General features: G+C 44.4%; 1 protein-coding gene across 1 annotated transcript in view; it reads right to left on the bottom strand.

Annotated features, from left to right (window-relative positions):
- Positions 1-1,269: 1,269 nt before the first annotated feature.
- The window catches only part of HMGA2 (high mobility group AT-hook 2), a 120,139-nt gene continuing 105,960 nt past the window's right edge, over positions 1,270-15,448 (bottom strand). The window contains exon 5 of the mRNA XM_075058054.1: positions 1,270-4,420. Within this exon, the coding sequence (XP_074914155.1) occupies positions 4,373-4,420 (48 nt within the window). The 3' untranslated portion in view covers positions 1,270-4,372. The remainder of the gene's footprint in view (positions 4,421-15,448) is intronic.

A 15,448-nucleotide genomic window follows, 5' to 3' on the forward strand; every position in this document is an offset into this window, starting at 1 on the left:
CTTGCCACAGGCACCTTGGATAAAGCACTCTCGATCCTGCAGAAGCTGATTAGTTTTATACACTCAAATAGTCCCACTGTGGCACAAAGCGTGCAGAAGTTTACTGGAAGATGCCCTGAGAAGGGAAGTGGGAGTGAAGCAAGCTGGAGGAATGACTAAGAAGAAGTAGAGGGGAGCTAAGCACAGGGTAGCAGAAGTTCAGCCACTTGGCTGATCCATCAGGTGTGTGGGTTACAGCTGGAGCATCACATCAGATAAAGTAACAGGAAGAGCCAAGTGATGGGAACCACAGGGAAGAAAATCACCAGGAAGACGGAAAAGTGGAACGATCCTTTAATACCACCAAAGCAGGGTGACAAAGGACAGGAGGATACACAATGTGATGAATGCAATTACTCACATCTCTGACTCAGGACTGAATGGGTGTTACTACTGAATGGTTTTTTTGTGATTGTATTTTGGTTATTTTACAAGTAACTGAGTCCAAAGGGAACATGCCATGAAGCCCTTGGGAAAGTAGAGGTTACTAGGCCAAAAGGGATTAGGCAGAGAGTCTGCAAATGAGTGAACACAAAGAGTGTGTAAACCTGAACATCTGAGGCATTCATATCTGAACGATCACCTTAGGTGAGAGCGGCATGGTTGCAAATATGAACCAATGGACATGCACCACAGTCTTTAAATCTCACCGTAACAGGCCAGGGGACCGTGTAAAAGCAAATGAAGAGGAGAAGCCAGAAGAATCCTGCCCAGCTTGCCTGTGCCAAACACACAGAGTTTCCCAAGCTCCTCAGTTTGTGCCCCAGACTGTACCCAGCCACATCCCTGTCCCTGCTGCTCTTTTTAACCTAATGGCCCATAATGGAAATTCCATAAGCTTGGATGCAAACTGCGATCTTGCCTAAAAAAGAGGAGAAGGCTCGTCATCTTGGTGGACCCCCCTGAGAGGCAGGTCCGAGGCCAGGCAACAAACCCCATTTCAGCCTGGCCCGTGCTACGGGTGTTTCCCATCTGGTGGGTAGATCAGTGGTCCCCAAGGGCACGGCTTCGCCCTTAGCTCAGCACAGTGAGTTCCAGGCCAGGAAGGGGTGCCTCACCTTTAGGGGAGCCTCGTAAGACGTGTCCCTCTGCCGAGTGCCCACCCCTGGGACCCCTAACAGCAAATGCACTTCTTCTAAGGCACACGCCTCCGGTCCTGGGACAAAAAAAGACTACTTGCATGCAAAGTTTTTACAAATTTGGTCACTGTGACCAAACTTTATTACCCATTTTATGGAACTGTGACAAAAGTCTAGGAATCAAACAACATGGGGATCACAGAGGCTATTATGTTTATTGTGCTGAACAGACTGTGATAATCCATTAAAGGAACATTTTCAACAAGCAAGCGATTCGAAGTACAATTGTAGACAGCAACTCTACACGAAGAACAAAGCTAAAAGTTAGAAGACACTCAAAAGAAAAAGTAAACTGTAGTCAAACATCTTGAAGCGGTTTTTTTCTGCAAACACACCTCTCTTGCAGAAATGGTAGAAGAGTTAAATGTCCAGTCTTAGTTAGCAGTGACCAATGACAGCAAAGAACAGTCGTATAAAATTTATCTCCCACAAAAATAAACTATATATATAAAAAATTTTATGATGTTCTCACTGATTCAATGGCCACATGCAATTTTTCAGTCTGAAAAAATGAGGTATAGTAGGCCCTAAGAGGTAGTAATGTGTTTTGATTGTACTACAATATATAGAAAATACAAGATTCAGTTCATCAGAGTGGTAAGTCTCTCGGAGGTTGAAGTGTGACACACACCCAGCGATTATTTCTGTGTCATCCACTGAATACTGTGGTTTTAAAAAATGCAAAAAACCCCCCAAACCCCAAAAGGGACTTGCTAAGGCTTGATTCGATGCCCTTTGAAGTCAGCAGACTTCCTTCTACTGCCTTCAAGTGACGCTGGATTTGGCTACTGTATAGCTAGGATTATTTCTCTTTCACTTAATATTAACGTGCCTGGTTGTAATACTCCGATCAGCTCTTTCTCAGCGATTTCCGTCACTGAACCCTCTGCGGGCTTTCGAGGAGGTCCGCATTTCTTGACACTGCCTCTTGGAAGAAGCCAGTAAGTAGTTATCTTTAACTGCATTTGGCTCGGTACTAAAGCCATACCAACAGACGCCTTCCTGAGAAACTACCCCTGGCCCAGTTATTAATACAATGGTACAAAGTACTGACTAGGAAAGAGAGGAAGAAGGGAAAAGAAATAGAGAAGAAGAAATAGGAGAGGAGAGAGAGAGAAAGAACAACGAAAGTGAGAGAAAGGAGAATAAAAAACCTCTACATAAGAAGCATTTAAAATAAATCTGGCTGAAACATATTACAAAATCACATTTGTGTAAAATACACGAAAATACTTGTCAAGTATTTTCTTACAATCTACTAATTATTTTTTTTAAAACACATATTTGTGATTGCATTATGCAAAAGCTGAGCTTGTTGCTTCCCACCTACAAAGCTTCAAGTTTCTTTGAAGGGTTTTTTTTTGTTCGGTTTTTTTTTTAATACGAAAGTAATTTAAAATGTGTTCATTTTCCACAAGTTATTTTACAAAAATAGTTTTGAATTAGGGATTAGTTGCAGTCCTAACTGTTTCAAACGTCTCAAAACTAATGCTGAAAGTAACAAGTTCATTCCATTTAAAGTCTGGAGGTAGGTCTTTGTCAATCAATTAGTCCATTTCTTTAAACAATTCATTTGAGGTACAAACTTGGACAGTAATATTTAAACATTACAGCTAAATTTTTTTCTATGTCATGTAGTGTCATTGAAGAAAATTATCCTTACAAACCTATCAGCAATTCAGTACAAAAATATATTCAAGTTAACAGTACATTACACAGAAGTCTAGCAGAGAATAGGGTAAGTACATTAAAAAAAAAAACAAAACCAAAAACAAACCAAGAGAAAGAAAAATACATAGTCATGCCGAAACACAATAAAGATATTGCTTCCTTAACTGCAATTAAGTGTTGAAGTAGAAATAAGGGGAAAATGCAGATACTCATGATTATCTACCCAGTAAAAATTTCCTGCATTGAATGTGTATAGCAGCATGTATTTATCAGTCTGTTGAGTTATTTGCAAAAATCAGAGGTAGTATTGAATAGTGGGGTAATATTGCATCTGGTGCTAAAAGTGCTGCTTTGAATGAAAAGATGGAGAAATGCCACTGGCACAGAGGTGCTCAGTGAACCATCCTATGTCAAAATACATTGCTTAAAGTAATGCACGAGCTTAGCTGAGGTACGTGGTGTTGGTTCTTACATCATGACTGATGAGTAATGAGGAGAGATTCAATTCTTTTGAAATACTGGTACGGGGCGTGTGGAATTAGTCGAAACTAAGCAAAACATCTGGATTATTTATGTTCAGATAAATTCATCATTAATTTTGAGGTACCTTTCTGTATGTTTTAAAACACTTTTCTCGATAAAGACTTAGTCATTAATGGCATAAGAGTGTTTGGTGTCAGTCATTTTTGTTTCCATAGAAAACGCCTGGCTCTACAGAAAGCCAACTCCATCTGGCTTCCTATTGTCCAGAAGATGAGGGCTGTTCGTCTCGTTTACTACTACTACTACTGCTGATATGTTTGTATCTGTAACTATACAACGTATCTTTGTCTTTCTTCCCTTTTGCAAAATGAAAGTACCTTTTTTGGGTTGATTTCTTTCTTCCAATTACCAGCTGAATGAAGTGAAAGATCAGCTTTCAATTTTTTTCCTGAAATAACAGTAAGTCTTAAAAAAAAAAAAAAAATCAAGTACAAGTCTACAAGAAGGTTACAAAAAAAAAAAAAATAGAGTAGTATCTATCCCTTATCTTTGGTGTTCTAAAACAGGGAGTTCACTAAGTAGGGAGTGGGTTGCTGGAAGTGTTGCAAGGCTTTAGTGTTACACACCCAGCCTTTCCTATTTCAATGCCCATTATAATGACTATGTTACAAGTTTCTTGTTTATATGCAGTGCAGTGAATGACATAAACCTGATTTGGAGCTCTTCTTGACCCATTCACCCTTACTTAGCAGCTCAAACAAACTATTAGTAGGTTAAGAAAAAAGAAAACAGTAATTAAAAGTTGCATCGTTAATCTGTGTCCCCTGTGTGTTACAGCAGTTTTTCACTAAACCTGGGACTGTGAAGGGATTACAAAGAAGATGATTAGTCAAATCCTTTTTAAGGTTATGTGATTATTTTTTTTCCCCCCAGGCAAAAGTGGAAAGACCATGGCAATAGAAAATAAGTGGTCAAGGCAGTGTCTTCTCCCTTCAAAAGACCCAACTGCTGATGAGGTAGAAATTGCATGGTGCGGTCTCCTAGTCTTCCTCTGCCGATTCTTGTGAGGACGTTTCTTCAGTCTCTTCCTAGAATACACAAACAGAAAAAAATACTGTGGCGACTGTGCGTCTCAGGCTGCCACCTCACTCTTCTCTCACGCAGCTGACAATTACCTCCGGAGCTACAAAATGCCCTTTACAGCTGCTGTGACACCTCAAGAAGCCACCCGGGGACGGAGGTTCCCTGCTCTCTGATCCTCCCGCTTTGCCTTGCCAGGCTTTCCTCCTACCCCGGGGGGTGCCAAGAAAAAGTTCTCTGTGTTTTGCTCCGTCATGGGCCTCCTAGGGCCAGCAGACATGGGCAGCCAGAAGATGGAAAGCATTTTGAGCAGGTATCCAGTGTTAAGCGGGTGCTCTGGGAAGCCCTTCTCCTCCCCACCGGCCGTCCTCCTCTGCCCTAGTGCTGCCTTTGCGTTTGCCGTCAGCAGGCCTGACCAAACGCGATGCTCTTATGTTGCTTATTCAACAAACGTGCAGTACCTTTCAGGACATGGGCGGTAAACTGGGGGCAACAAACATTTCTGATAAAAGTGGCTGTCAGTGAAAAGTTGTTTTTTATCAAACGCTGCACATCATTGCCTAAGACAGCACGTGAAAAAGATCTAGGAAGAAGAGGAATTTACCCCCTCAGCCAACTGAGACCTTTTAAGAATGACCAGCTTAAAACAGCTTATAACAGTCTTCATACTTTAATAGATTTGATTTTCCACATGGCTTCATTTTGTCTGGGTGGCTAACTGACACAATTTATAACTCTCTTCCTTTCCCAGGCCACTACAGTACGCCATTCAGCAAAGCATGCCTTAAAGCTTGCCTGCGTTATATGACCAAACTTCCATTCATTAGTGTTTGAAACACCTCAGCTGTGAAGGGCTCCTAAATGCTACCATGTGTGACACTGCTGCAGAGGAGCAGCATCAAGGAAAAACACTGGGCTTTAATCATAGGCCACTGCTCACTGCAATCTCCTTTCAAAAGGCTTTAACCTCCCCCCCTCCTCCCCGCAAGAAAAGGCTGAAAAAAAGCTGTAAATCCAGGGAATAAACGTAAGTATAAATGAATGGATGACAGCTTAAAAAATATAACCATAGCAGCATCAAGCCATGAGATTTCACACTGGTTTTGTTTAGTCTGCTTTGGGTTATGTGGGAAATGTGAAAAGCATGAAGCAAGCGCTCTCCCCTCTCCCTTCGTACCCTTACCCCCCCATTAAAGCTTGGGCCTCAGATATTTAAGCCAGTAGGTTTATACCTCTTGACTAGGAAACGGGCCATGACCCTGGGGTACTCTCTCGAGCACCAGGCACAAAGGAAGATGTAGCATGATCAAAGCCGTGGACGGAGGAAAGAGAGCAAAGTCAAGTGTCAGCTGCCCTCTGACCTTGAATTTTCAATTAATATTTAAATTCCAGAAGACACCAATCTATCATGCAGAAGGATAATTTCTTCCTCACAACTTGTGACCAGTTGTAGCAGGGTTATATTCACAATGCTGCTACGAAAATGATCCCCGACTCACGAAACGATTAAGCCAATTTTACTCCGTCCCTGGCAGCGCTGGGGGACCTGAGCTCACACTCCATCGAATCCCATTAACGCGTAATGCATTTTCCCTGCTTATCTTCCCCGCAGAACGGGACTGTGACTGTTACAACATTTCAGTCAAGAAGAAAAATGGTGTCTACAGGCACCTAACGAAGGGCTAATTTGGGCTGCATGTGGAGAGACAGTGCAAAATATGTTGGTCTGAGCCTTGCTCATTCAGAACTCGGGATGATCGTGGCAGACACTGGCTTTGCCTCCAAGCCAAGTATTTCAGTTAAAAATTACGACTGTGGGTTCTGTGCTCTTAAAATAATACAGGTAGACGTGTTTTGGTATTTGGTGATGATCGCGTGCTTAATTCCTTAGAGCACTGTGGTCAGCCCTGAGCCTCTCATCATTGTTTCCCAGAAGACGGCAGCGCACGCGTGAGCACCAAGTAGCAGCTCTCTTCGTTTTATGCCTGGCTTGTCAGGAGACTACTGAAACTTCATGGGCTCATTTTCCATGAAGGTAGACTTCCGATCACAGCGTAAGAAGGATGCAGGAGTGGCAAAGTATGTGGAAGGACATACTCAGAGCCCAGCCAGGGTGGCCACAAAGAGCTATTTTTAGTTAAAGTTTTACCCACTCTAGTGATTTTTACTGTGAATCTCACAATATTTCTTTTTCCTTGTAGCCCCTGCTACAGTGACCAAGAAAATTAATGAGAAGCTCTTCCTTCTTGCGTATATATATGTTCATGTAATGAAGCATGAGTTTCTCTCATTTGCATATGTACATGCAAATGTATGTACCTGTAGTACATGGAAGGATGAGAAACAAAAAATCAAGATAACACCCCCCCCCCAAATTTAAATAATAAACTATTAAAAATTTTTTGAGACTGGCAGACTTCAAATTCACATCAGTCTTGGGAAAGACTTTTTTTCATGAAGAAAAGCTGGCAAAGGGATCAGACTGTTGTGCAGCAAAAAGAAGACTTTCCTTCATTAAGTTCATTCCTTGCAAAAGCCTAAGATAGCTCAGTTGCAGACGGGTGGTTTTAAGCCAACCTATCATGTAAGTCCCTTGTCAAGACACAGATGGAGACATGATTGCTGCTCTGAAGTGCTTACAATTCAAACAAAGAGCTAATACAAATCAGACATACATGCATGGAGGAACCCAAAGGAAGAAGCCAGTAGAGGTTCTGAAAGAGAAAATGCAGATGTATAAGACAGGAACAGAGAAGGATTTTTTGCCCTTGTGAAAAACCGGTTGCAAATATCAGAAGGTTGTGCTGCTGTGATCCTCAATCCACTCTTTGCCTCTACAGCACCCAGATGCACACACACTTCTCCCCAGAAGATGGAGGGGGGCAGGCATTTTGAAAACTGCGCACCCCTTAGAAGTTGCAAACCGGCTCTGCACTGAATCATTTCAGCCAGAGATCCACTGAAGTGCATTGCTTGGCATGTCAGGGCACTGGGAACCTCAGGGGAAGGACGCTTTACCATCAGTAAGCACCCTCCAGGCACTTACAAGCCCTCACAGACCCACCAAGGTCGATCGTATAGCCACGTATCATAGGATCAGACCTTTAGTCAAAAGTCCTAGGAGGAACTGGGGCTGGAGTTAAATATTTTCTAAGTCCAGGTGTGCTTCTGATCAAGTTGATGAGAAGGGCAAAAATCAAGAAGCACGGTCATTAGAGCAGACATGAGAAATCCAAGTCACTCAGTCCCAGTGCAATAGCCATGCAGAGCATAAATTCAGCAACACCACCACAGGAAGGGCTCAGCCAAGAAGCAAAGGTTTCAGGTTACCCGGCAGCCTTAATTCAGGTTGTTCTCACTTTTTAGGTGCACTCACTGTAGTTGTGGAGACAGAATGGTGACATGTGTTAATTGAGCGTAAATGTTCATCGACCCAGTTTTGCCTGGAACAGCTACTCCCCTGGTTATTTGTTTTCTGCTGCAGCAAGCTAGGGAGAAGCTGGGCCAGCAGACTGCAAAGAGAAACCTGAGAAAGCTTCAAACCAACCAGGTCGGATCCAGCTAACAGGGAAGCTACAGCCATGCAGAGCTCAGGGTGAATAGGACAAGCACCTGAAGGGCAGGGTAAATACTCACATGCGTAGCTCAGGCTTTACTCTACTCCCTGCTGCTAAGACAATATCCCGTGCATCCATGTGCCCCCCATACATGTATCTGCAGGGGCTGACTGACACGGGGATGTGCCACCGGGGCACTTTTACTTGGCATGTCCTGTCCTTGGTTGTCCCATGCAACGGGTACGTTTCTCCTGAGTTGCGACAGGTCACAGCGTGACATTGTACGACAAACTGCGGCCAGCACCCTAAGCTGCTTCCACCCTTAATTGCTGTAACTGCCCTGCCAAGCAGGGAGCGATGGGGAGCTGCTGCGCCTCTTAAAAAAGAGCAGCAAGAAGGCTTTCTCCAAAGCTCCTATGTGCACAAATATTTAACAGGTCTTTTCTTGAGGGGTATCACTGGCAAGCGGCTGGCAGATGTGGACACCGGACTGGGACCCTCACCTCACTGATGTTGGGCCCCAGCAGGAGAGAAAGGACAAATGTTTCCCAACGGCTCACAGCAGGTACCTGCCCTCTGAAGGGTTACTCCATGGGGAGCTGGCACTGCTGTTGTTAGCGCTGATTTAACAGTGGTGAAGGTAACAAAAAGGACCAGGAGGCAGGACAGCAGGCTTCTGTTATCTGCAGAAGCACTTCTAGATATCTAGAAGTGCTATCTGCAGCCAGTATGCTTGCCCAACACACGATTTCAAAATACAACATCCTTGGTGAGATCTGGTTGCCTGAAGACAGGAGCCTGGGGCAGTTTTAGATGCCCCGGGTACCTCATCTGGTATCCAGCAGCCAGGCCAGAAGGGCGCTGGTCTCATGTGTCATGTCTGCCTGCTCTGTGTGGCTGCCTGTGATCCCCTGGGACACCTACAAGGGCACAGAAGAGTAGTGTCGAGATGTGTGGACCCACTAACCCTCTCTAGACCTATGATGCTGCATCTCTGCTTTTGAAGATTCTCCACTGCGGAAAAACAAACTGATGTATACTGCAGGAATACGTGAAGTGATAACCACTAGCATGTGCACTTCATTCCTAAAGCTCAGACGTGGCATCATCTAGAATGGAGCTGTGCAACGAATAACCATATTTAAACTACAGTATCTTTTCAGGTCAGAGTCACACCGTGTTCCCGAGAGACTTCTTTCCCGTGACATCCTGCGTGGGTGAAATGTAGCTCTACCTGTGGCCCAAGACCTCTATTTGGTGATCCACGTTTGGTTGGTGCAGGCTATTTTTCTGGGAGTACAAGCAGCCAGTAGCATCCTGGTGTCCTCCAGAACAGACAGGCTTAGTTCGGTCTTTGTACATCCTCTGCATTCCTTTTTTTTTGTGGACGCCCACAACGTGGTCACAACAAAACCTGATGATGAGACAATTGTTGGTGTTTGAGAGGAGCATTCTCCCCACCTGCAGAAGGGCAACTGTTTGGCATTTTTGTAAAAATGTTTGTTCTGTTCTAATACCCTGGGGCAAAGCCCCTTTGTGGCTACTTCAAGGTTAATTGTCTTTGCCTCAAGAAACTCACTGGCAATTCAGCTGGCAATTCAATTTTTTCACCTTCTGCTCATGAATTTCTGAACTGTGGATTTAAAAATCTAGAACCAATTTTGTGAGATGAACTTCAGGACCACAATAATGCTACATACGGAGCCTCTGAATTTGTCAGAGCTTTTATTTTATAACAAAGAATTAGCTATTGGCACAGATTTTGCTGGCTGCTTTCTAAGCTCAAGAGGGTATGCTTGAATAAATATGTCAAAAAGAACTGCTGACAAGAGCAACTTGCAAACTGTGGACCATTGTCTGCTGTTAACTTGTCTGAAATCCCCTGGCATGCAAGCTAATATTTTCAGAGGAGTCCCTGAAGCCAGTGGCTCCTATTGCAGATGTAGGGGCCCAGGCTGTGCCCAGCTGAGACACAGTGCCATCCTGACTGCTCCACAGCCAACGCACCAAACCGCTTTAGAAATTCTTACAGCACTAACAGACACTCAGAGTAGGTTTGCTCTGCCTGAAGCTTAGAGTGGGATCTGCTGCTTTGAGCTACTCACTCTCTGCAAAGCACACTGGCGAGCTCAGTGACAGCTGTCACTCAGCAGTAAGGCAAAGTTTAATTCCAGAAGCTGGATTCAGAGCTCAAATTATTGCAGGTATTTACTTCACACATCACAATAAAAGGATTTATTAGGGCAGAAGAGATCACCATGACCATATACAGAAAGGCCACACAACCCTTCTTACTGCTGGATTAAAGCATGTTTTTAAGAAGGGCACCTAAGGAAATTATTTCAATACAGAAACTCCATATTGGAATACATGTAAGTCAACCAGCCCACAAGCAAGCAATTTCAGTGCACCATCACTGCTAGTATGCAAGAAGGAGCACAACTACTCTAGCCTGGTGGCTAAAAGCGAAGTTAAAAACTCTGCCTACAGAGCAGTTCTGAGACCCCCCGCCCCCTCCCAGCACTGTTTCTGCAGCCATTGACTACCGCATGGGACAGGACTGGTGGTAGTGAGCAGGCAGGTACCCCCAGGGAAGCAAAACTCTCGGTACTTTAATGACGTTAAACAGAGAGACAAGTAGAGAGATGGCAGCTGATGGGGCACTTTGGGGTTGAGATTTAAGGACTGGAAACCAACACTCTTGCTTTAAATGTGTAAGTTCCTATGGATTTAGCCAGTAATGGCCCACCTTGTCATGTAAGGATGTTGGCCTTCAAAAGACTACAGACTTCCCCATAGTGTGAGTCCAATATTTGGATACTAGCAAGCAGCTTTGCTGAGCTGCTGCTTAACTTTCCCAATGCCCAACTGCATGCTGGTGGGCATACACAGAGCTGCCTAATGCTCTTGGGAGTAGTCTGAGGGCTGGCAAGCGTCTTAAAGATCATTTTGACTTGGAGATGTCCTCAAAGTTTCCACGCTTAGGAAGGCAATGCACAACAGACAGCAAGAATAAGACTCATCTATGAGTGTGCACATATACAATAGCACTGGTTTGGAAACTCACACGCAGACTTGTTTTGAAATCCCCATGCTCTCTGATTTGAAGCAGACACTTCAAGCTGAGTTTTCTACCTTCTAGAAAGAAGCCTACCCACCAAACTGTTGTGTATGAAGGATGCATCTTTCTTCTGTTGAAGTCACTCTGCTTTTATATAAATAATCATATATTCTGTGAGAGATGGAAAGGAAGCAGAGAGAATAAAACAAAACACGGATGCTGTCCTGCAGGTGACCAGCCTGTGGCTTTTGAGCAGCATAGTTAGCAAGCAAATTAAGGGTCTCCTCTCCTTTCACTGCTGGAACAACACTGCTCGACTAGCAAAACGGCTGCTCACGGGGATTACTGGATAATCCACATCACCAGCTGTTGGAGGAAGTGAACTAGCTGGGGCAGCCAGAGTGATGCTGCTGGGGCTGCGCTGGGACTCAGCTGCTGGTGACCATGGCCCAGGCCAACGACAGTGGTGGAGGTCAGAGCGAGCGCCCATCCTTGCATGCCCAGGAACCACTCCTAGAGATCCCCTTCCTCTGCTGGAGGAAGTGTCTCCCAAGGCTTGGCCAAGTTTTGGTCCTTGAGTAACAGGTTCAGATAACTGGAGGGGACCAGGACAGTGCTCAGGAGGATCCTCTCAGGACAGGACAGCCTTCTTTAAACTTAGATTCAAGTCTCTTCTTCCTACTAGATTAAGGGGGATTCAAAAACATTTCTCTATCTCCTAGCTTATCTCCCACTAGGAGAACTGTTTGATACAACGGAGTGATAATGAGTCTCTCTGGTTACTTTGAAAGAAAGGGCTTATCTGACACAGGATTTTTAAATCCAGGAGGGCTCACACTGAGAACTTCCAGAGACAGGAATTAGGCTGGCCAACTTTTAGATACCCTAAAAAGTACCTGCCTTAGGCTCTGCCTCTCAACGTCTCCTACAGATGGGCTTGAACGAACCTCAGTTCCAGGTGCCCAACTTTGCCATGGGTTTTAGAGCAGCCCTGAAGTTAACTCAGCAATGAGGCTTCTGCAAGGCAGCATGTCGCTCAGCGCTGAAGCCTGCGCTGCTGAAGCCTTTTGAAATTGAGACTCAGCTGTCTAAATTACGTCAGGCCAGATTTCTTAAACGCGTTTTGGCATCTGAGTATAGCAAGTGCCTTTTTGACCTAAGGAGGTCAAAACACTTCGAAAAAATCTGTTCCCCATGTGATTAAAAGGAGAGTTAAAATCTTCAGCAAAATCTCAGTACCAGTCAGAAGAATTCTGCAGGAAGCACCATTTAAAGTCTGCAAAGCACAGACCTAAAGTGAAAATGGTGCTTGAAGCAGTCGCGGGTGCTGTGCTAACACTGACAGAGACATATTTTGTCTTGGAGAACTTCAAACCTACAAGATGTAAACAGTTCTGGTGGGAAGGAAATAAAATATTAAGGGAAAAAAGGCAGCGGTGCTGTTACAAACATATACAACCGAACTGGACTAACCCCAACTTTGAGGAGCTGCTCTTACAAACCTCTTGTGGAGGCTGTAAACTGGAGGAGGGGTAAACTGCTCTGCATTCACACAACACACCACGCTCCAGAGCCAAAATCCAGACTGGAGCGTTAGGCAAGCAGAGGCTCTAATAATGGTCTCTAATCACTAATACGTATGTTCATCATTAGATGAAAGAGTGAAAAAAAGGGTAGATGCCAACCTTTAAAAATCCTTAGGCTTGTACAGTTCACTGAAATGCCCAGAAGGATACTGGAGCCCACACAGGTAAACCTGAGGGAGTCTGCCTTCCCCCTGAGCCCCTGTGGTACCTGAAACAGCGCCGATATCTGCGCGTATTTGATGTTGAGCGACAGGGGAAGGAATATGGTGAAGGTCTCCCAGAACGGAGCAGGGAAAGGAACACTAGGACAGGCTTTGAAATGGAGGTCAAACCCACATCATTTACCTTTTGCTCCCCCTCCCCCCCATTTTAGAACATGAAAAGGAGAATAAAATAAGGCCTGTTAGACTTCTATTCTCCTTTTTTCCCCCCACTAAAACCGACTGCTTGTTACAGACAGGAAGCAACTGCCAGAAGTTATTCACCTCCAATCCTTTATCACTTAAAAAAGCATTACGGCTCTGTCCGCGGGGCCACTGGCAACTGCGGTTTGGGAACAGCTATCTATCCGTAATGATAAATAATAAAGTAAAGCGTCTTCCCTTTTGAATCCCAGCTGAGAGATTTTGCCAAGTGATCAAACTTGTCTGAACCTCGCAGCAGCAGCTTTGAAGTAATAAGAAAGAGATTGAAAACCTGCAGCCAAGAGCCGCACACACCTCATTAGGGCCCAGCCATGCGGGAAGGCCGAGCGGCAGCCGCTGGGCCTGGCCCCGCGTACCCATCGGAAAGGGGCTGCGGGAAGGGAAGATAAAAGAGCCTTTCACAGTGGAAATGCACCGGTGACATTTTTACGAGTGCCAGCCGTGAGGCTGAGCGGCCCGCGCCACGCTGCCGCCCGCCAGCGCAGGCCTCGGGGCGAGCGGGGGCGCGGGGGGCTCTGCCGCCGCTCTTCCTCGGTCTCCCCCGGCTTTTCCCGTCCTTTCTTTTGTTGTTTCTGGAGGAGAGGGTCGGACGCACAGGGCTCTACCTTCCCTGGGTCGTGCTCAGAAATGCGCCCCCAAATGAGAAACATATTTCTGAAAGATAGCGAGCGGGGTTCTCCGAGCTGGTTCAGCAGAGTTCACGTGAGACTCCGTGGTATAATTCAGCTAAATGATTTTTTTCTTAAAAAAACCCCACACAACCCAAAACACGAAAGCTTAACAGACTTGTAAAATGCTTTTAAAAACGTCTGAAGAGTTTAATCATCGATCTTACCACACAGACACTGGTGAGGCTGTGTGCTGGCAGCAAAGCACAGTATTTAACTTTGAGAGCTGAAGTTCTGGGTTTAATTTTCAGTTTCAGACTAAACAGCAGGTCTGCACTGAAAGGCAGGGCGACGACTCCTGAGCAAAACGGGGTAATGGAAATGCTTTTCTTGCAAACTTTACTGATTGTGTAACCATGGAGCACCTCTTTGTGCAGGCGAAAGCGCAAAATCAGAGAAGTTTGTGTTGGTTTTAATAAACCACCCCCCATCCCTTCCCTTTTTTTACTGCAAAGAATTCTGCTGCTATTTTATTATGTAATGCTGCAGGCTAAAAATATATCCCTAATTTAAGCCATCTTGCCAATAAATCTACAAATACCAGGTAATCCAAAAAGGGTCGTTACGGTTTAATGACATACTCTTCTTGTCATCTTAATATGTTCAACTCCTAACGGATTTAAAGTGATGCATTTAAAGATTTTTTTTCAACTTCTTGAATATCTCCACACAGTCTGGTGGAAAGGGCGATAAGGTATGGTCCTCTTCAGCACAGAGCAGCAATCCAACTTTTCAAGCTCCATCTGCGCCGCAAGCCGTGCTACCACAGGGCGAAGCTTTTTCTTTCTCCAAGCAAGACAGTCTGATTCAAAGTGAGTGGGGCTGTCCAACTTAATAGATAGTGATTATTTCCTTTTGATTACAGAACCTTTTATGGGAGTTTCTTTTCCAATTGAACACATCTATATGCTATAATCAAATCAGAAAAGGTATCCTGGTGGAAACATGTTTTCTTTTAGGTAGGACTGAGACAGATTTACTGCAATTTATACCTCAATGTTAATCTATTCTCCTCTTCCTAAACATAAAAAAATACTAATATAAATTACAGTTAATGCCTCACTATATAACACAGTTCTCAGGAGACTATTAAAGCGATGGGTGAGCTGCCTAACATACTGTAACTGTCTCTTTTGCTGTTCTGATTTCAGTTTCCAGATTTTGCCTCAAAATAAGCATGAGAATCAGGGAAGGGGAAGGGGTGGAAGCCATTCGCTGCCCTGAATCTGATATCTCCCAGGTCCTAGAGCTCACATGTCCCTTCCTTCCAGACTCAAGTCTGGTTTCAATGGAGCTCTCATTTTTCTTCCCACTAATCCTGCCGTGAGATCAACCATTGGTAACTCTGTGAGAAATTAAATACCAGGATGTGGGAAATCTGAGATCTGAATTCGGGCAGAATGTGGGTGATTCATTTTTTTATTTCTCTCCTTCTCTTTTCCCATGGTTGTTGTGTGGCAAATAACCCTCCAAACCTGAGATCAGAGATCGGCCCTGAACAATGTGACTATATTGACAGAGCAGAGGCAAAGCAAGAAGTACATTGGCGATATTACATCCCTTTTTAATATAAGCAACAGCCATTTCTAAAAAGAGATTTTGGCCAACATTTTCTGAAAACATTCTGGCATTTCCAGAAATGCCTTACAATGGGATCAGCAGCAGAACTTCATCGTGGCGATGCTCACCATCTGCTGGAGCAGACTTCATAAAGAATTTAACATTTGTGGCATTGGGAT

This window comes from Buteo buteo, chromosome 26, assembly GCF_964188355.1.
Source record: "Buteo buteo chromosome 26, bButBut1.hap1.1, whole genome shotgun sequence".
Lineage (NCBI taxonomy): Eukaryota > Metazoa > Chordata > Aves > Accipitriformes > Accipitridae > Buteo > Buteo buteo.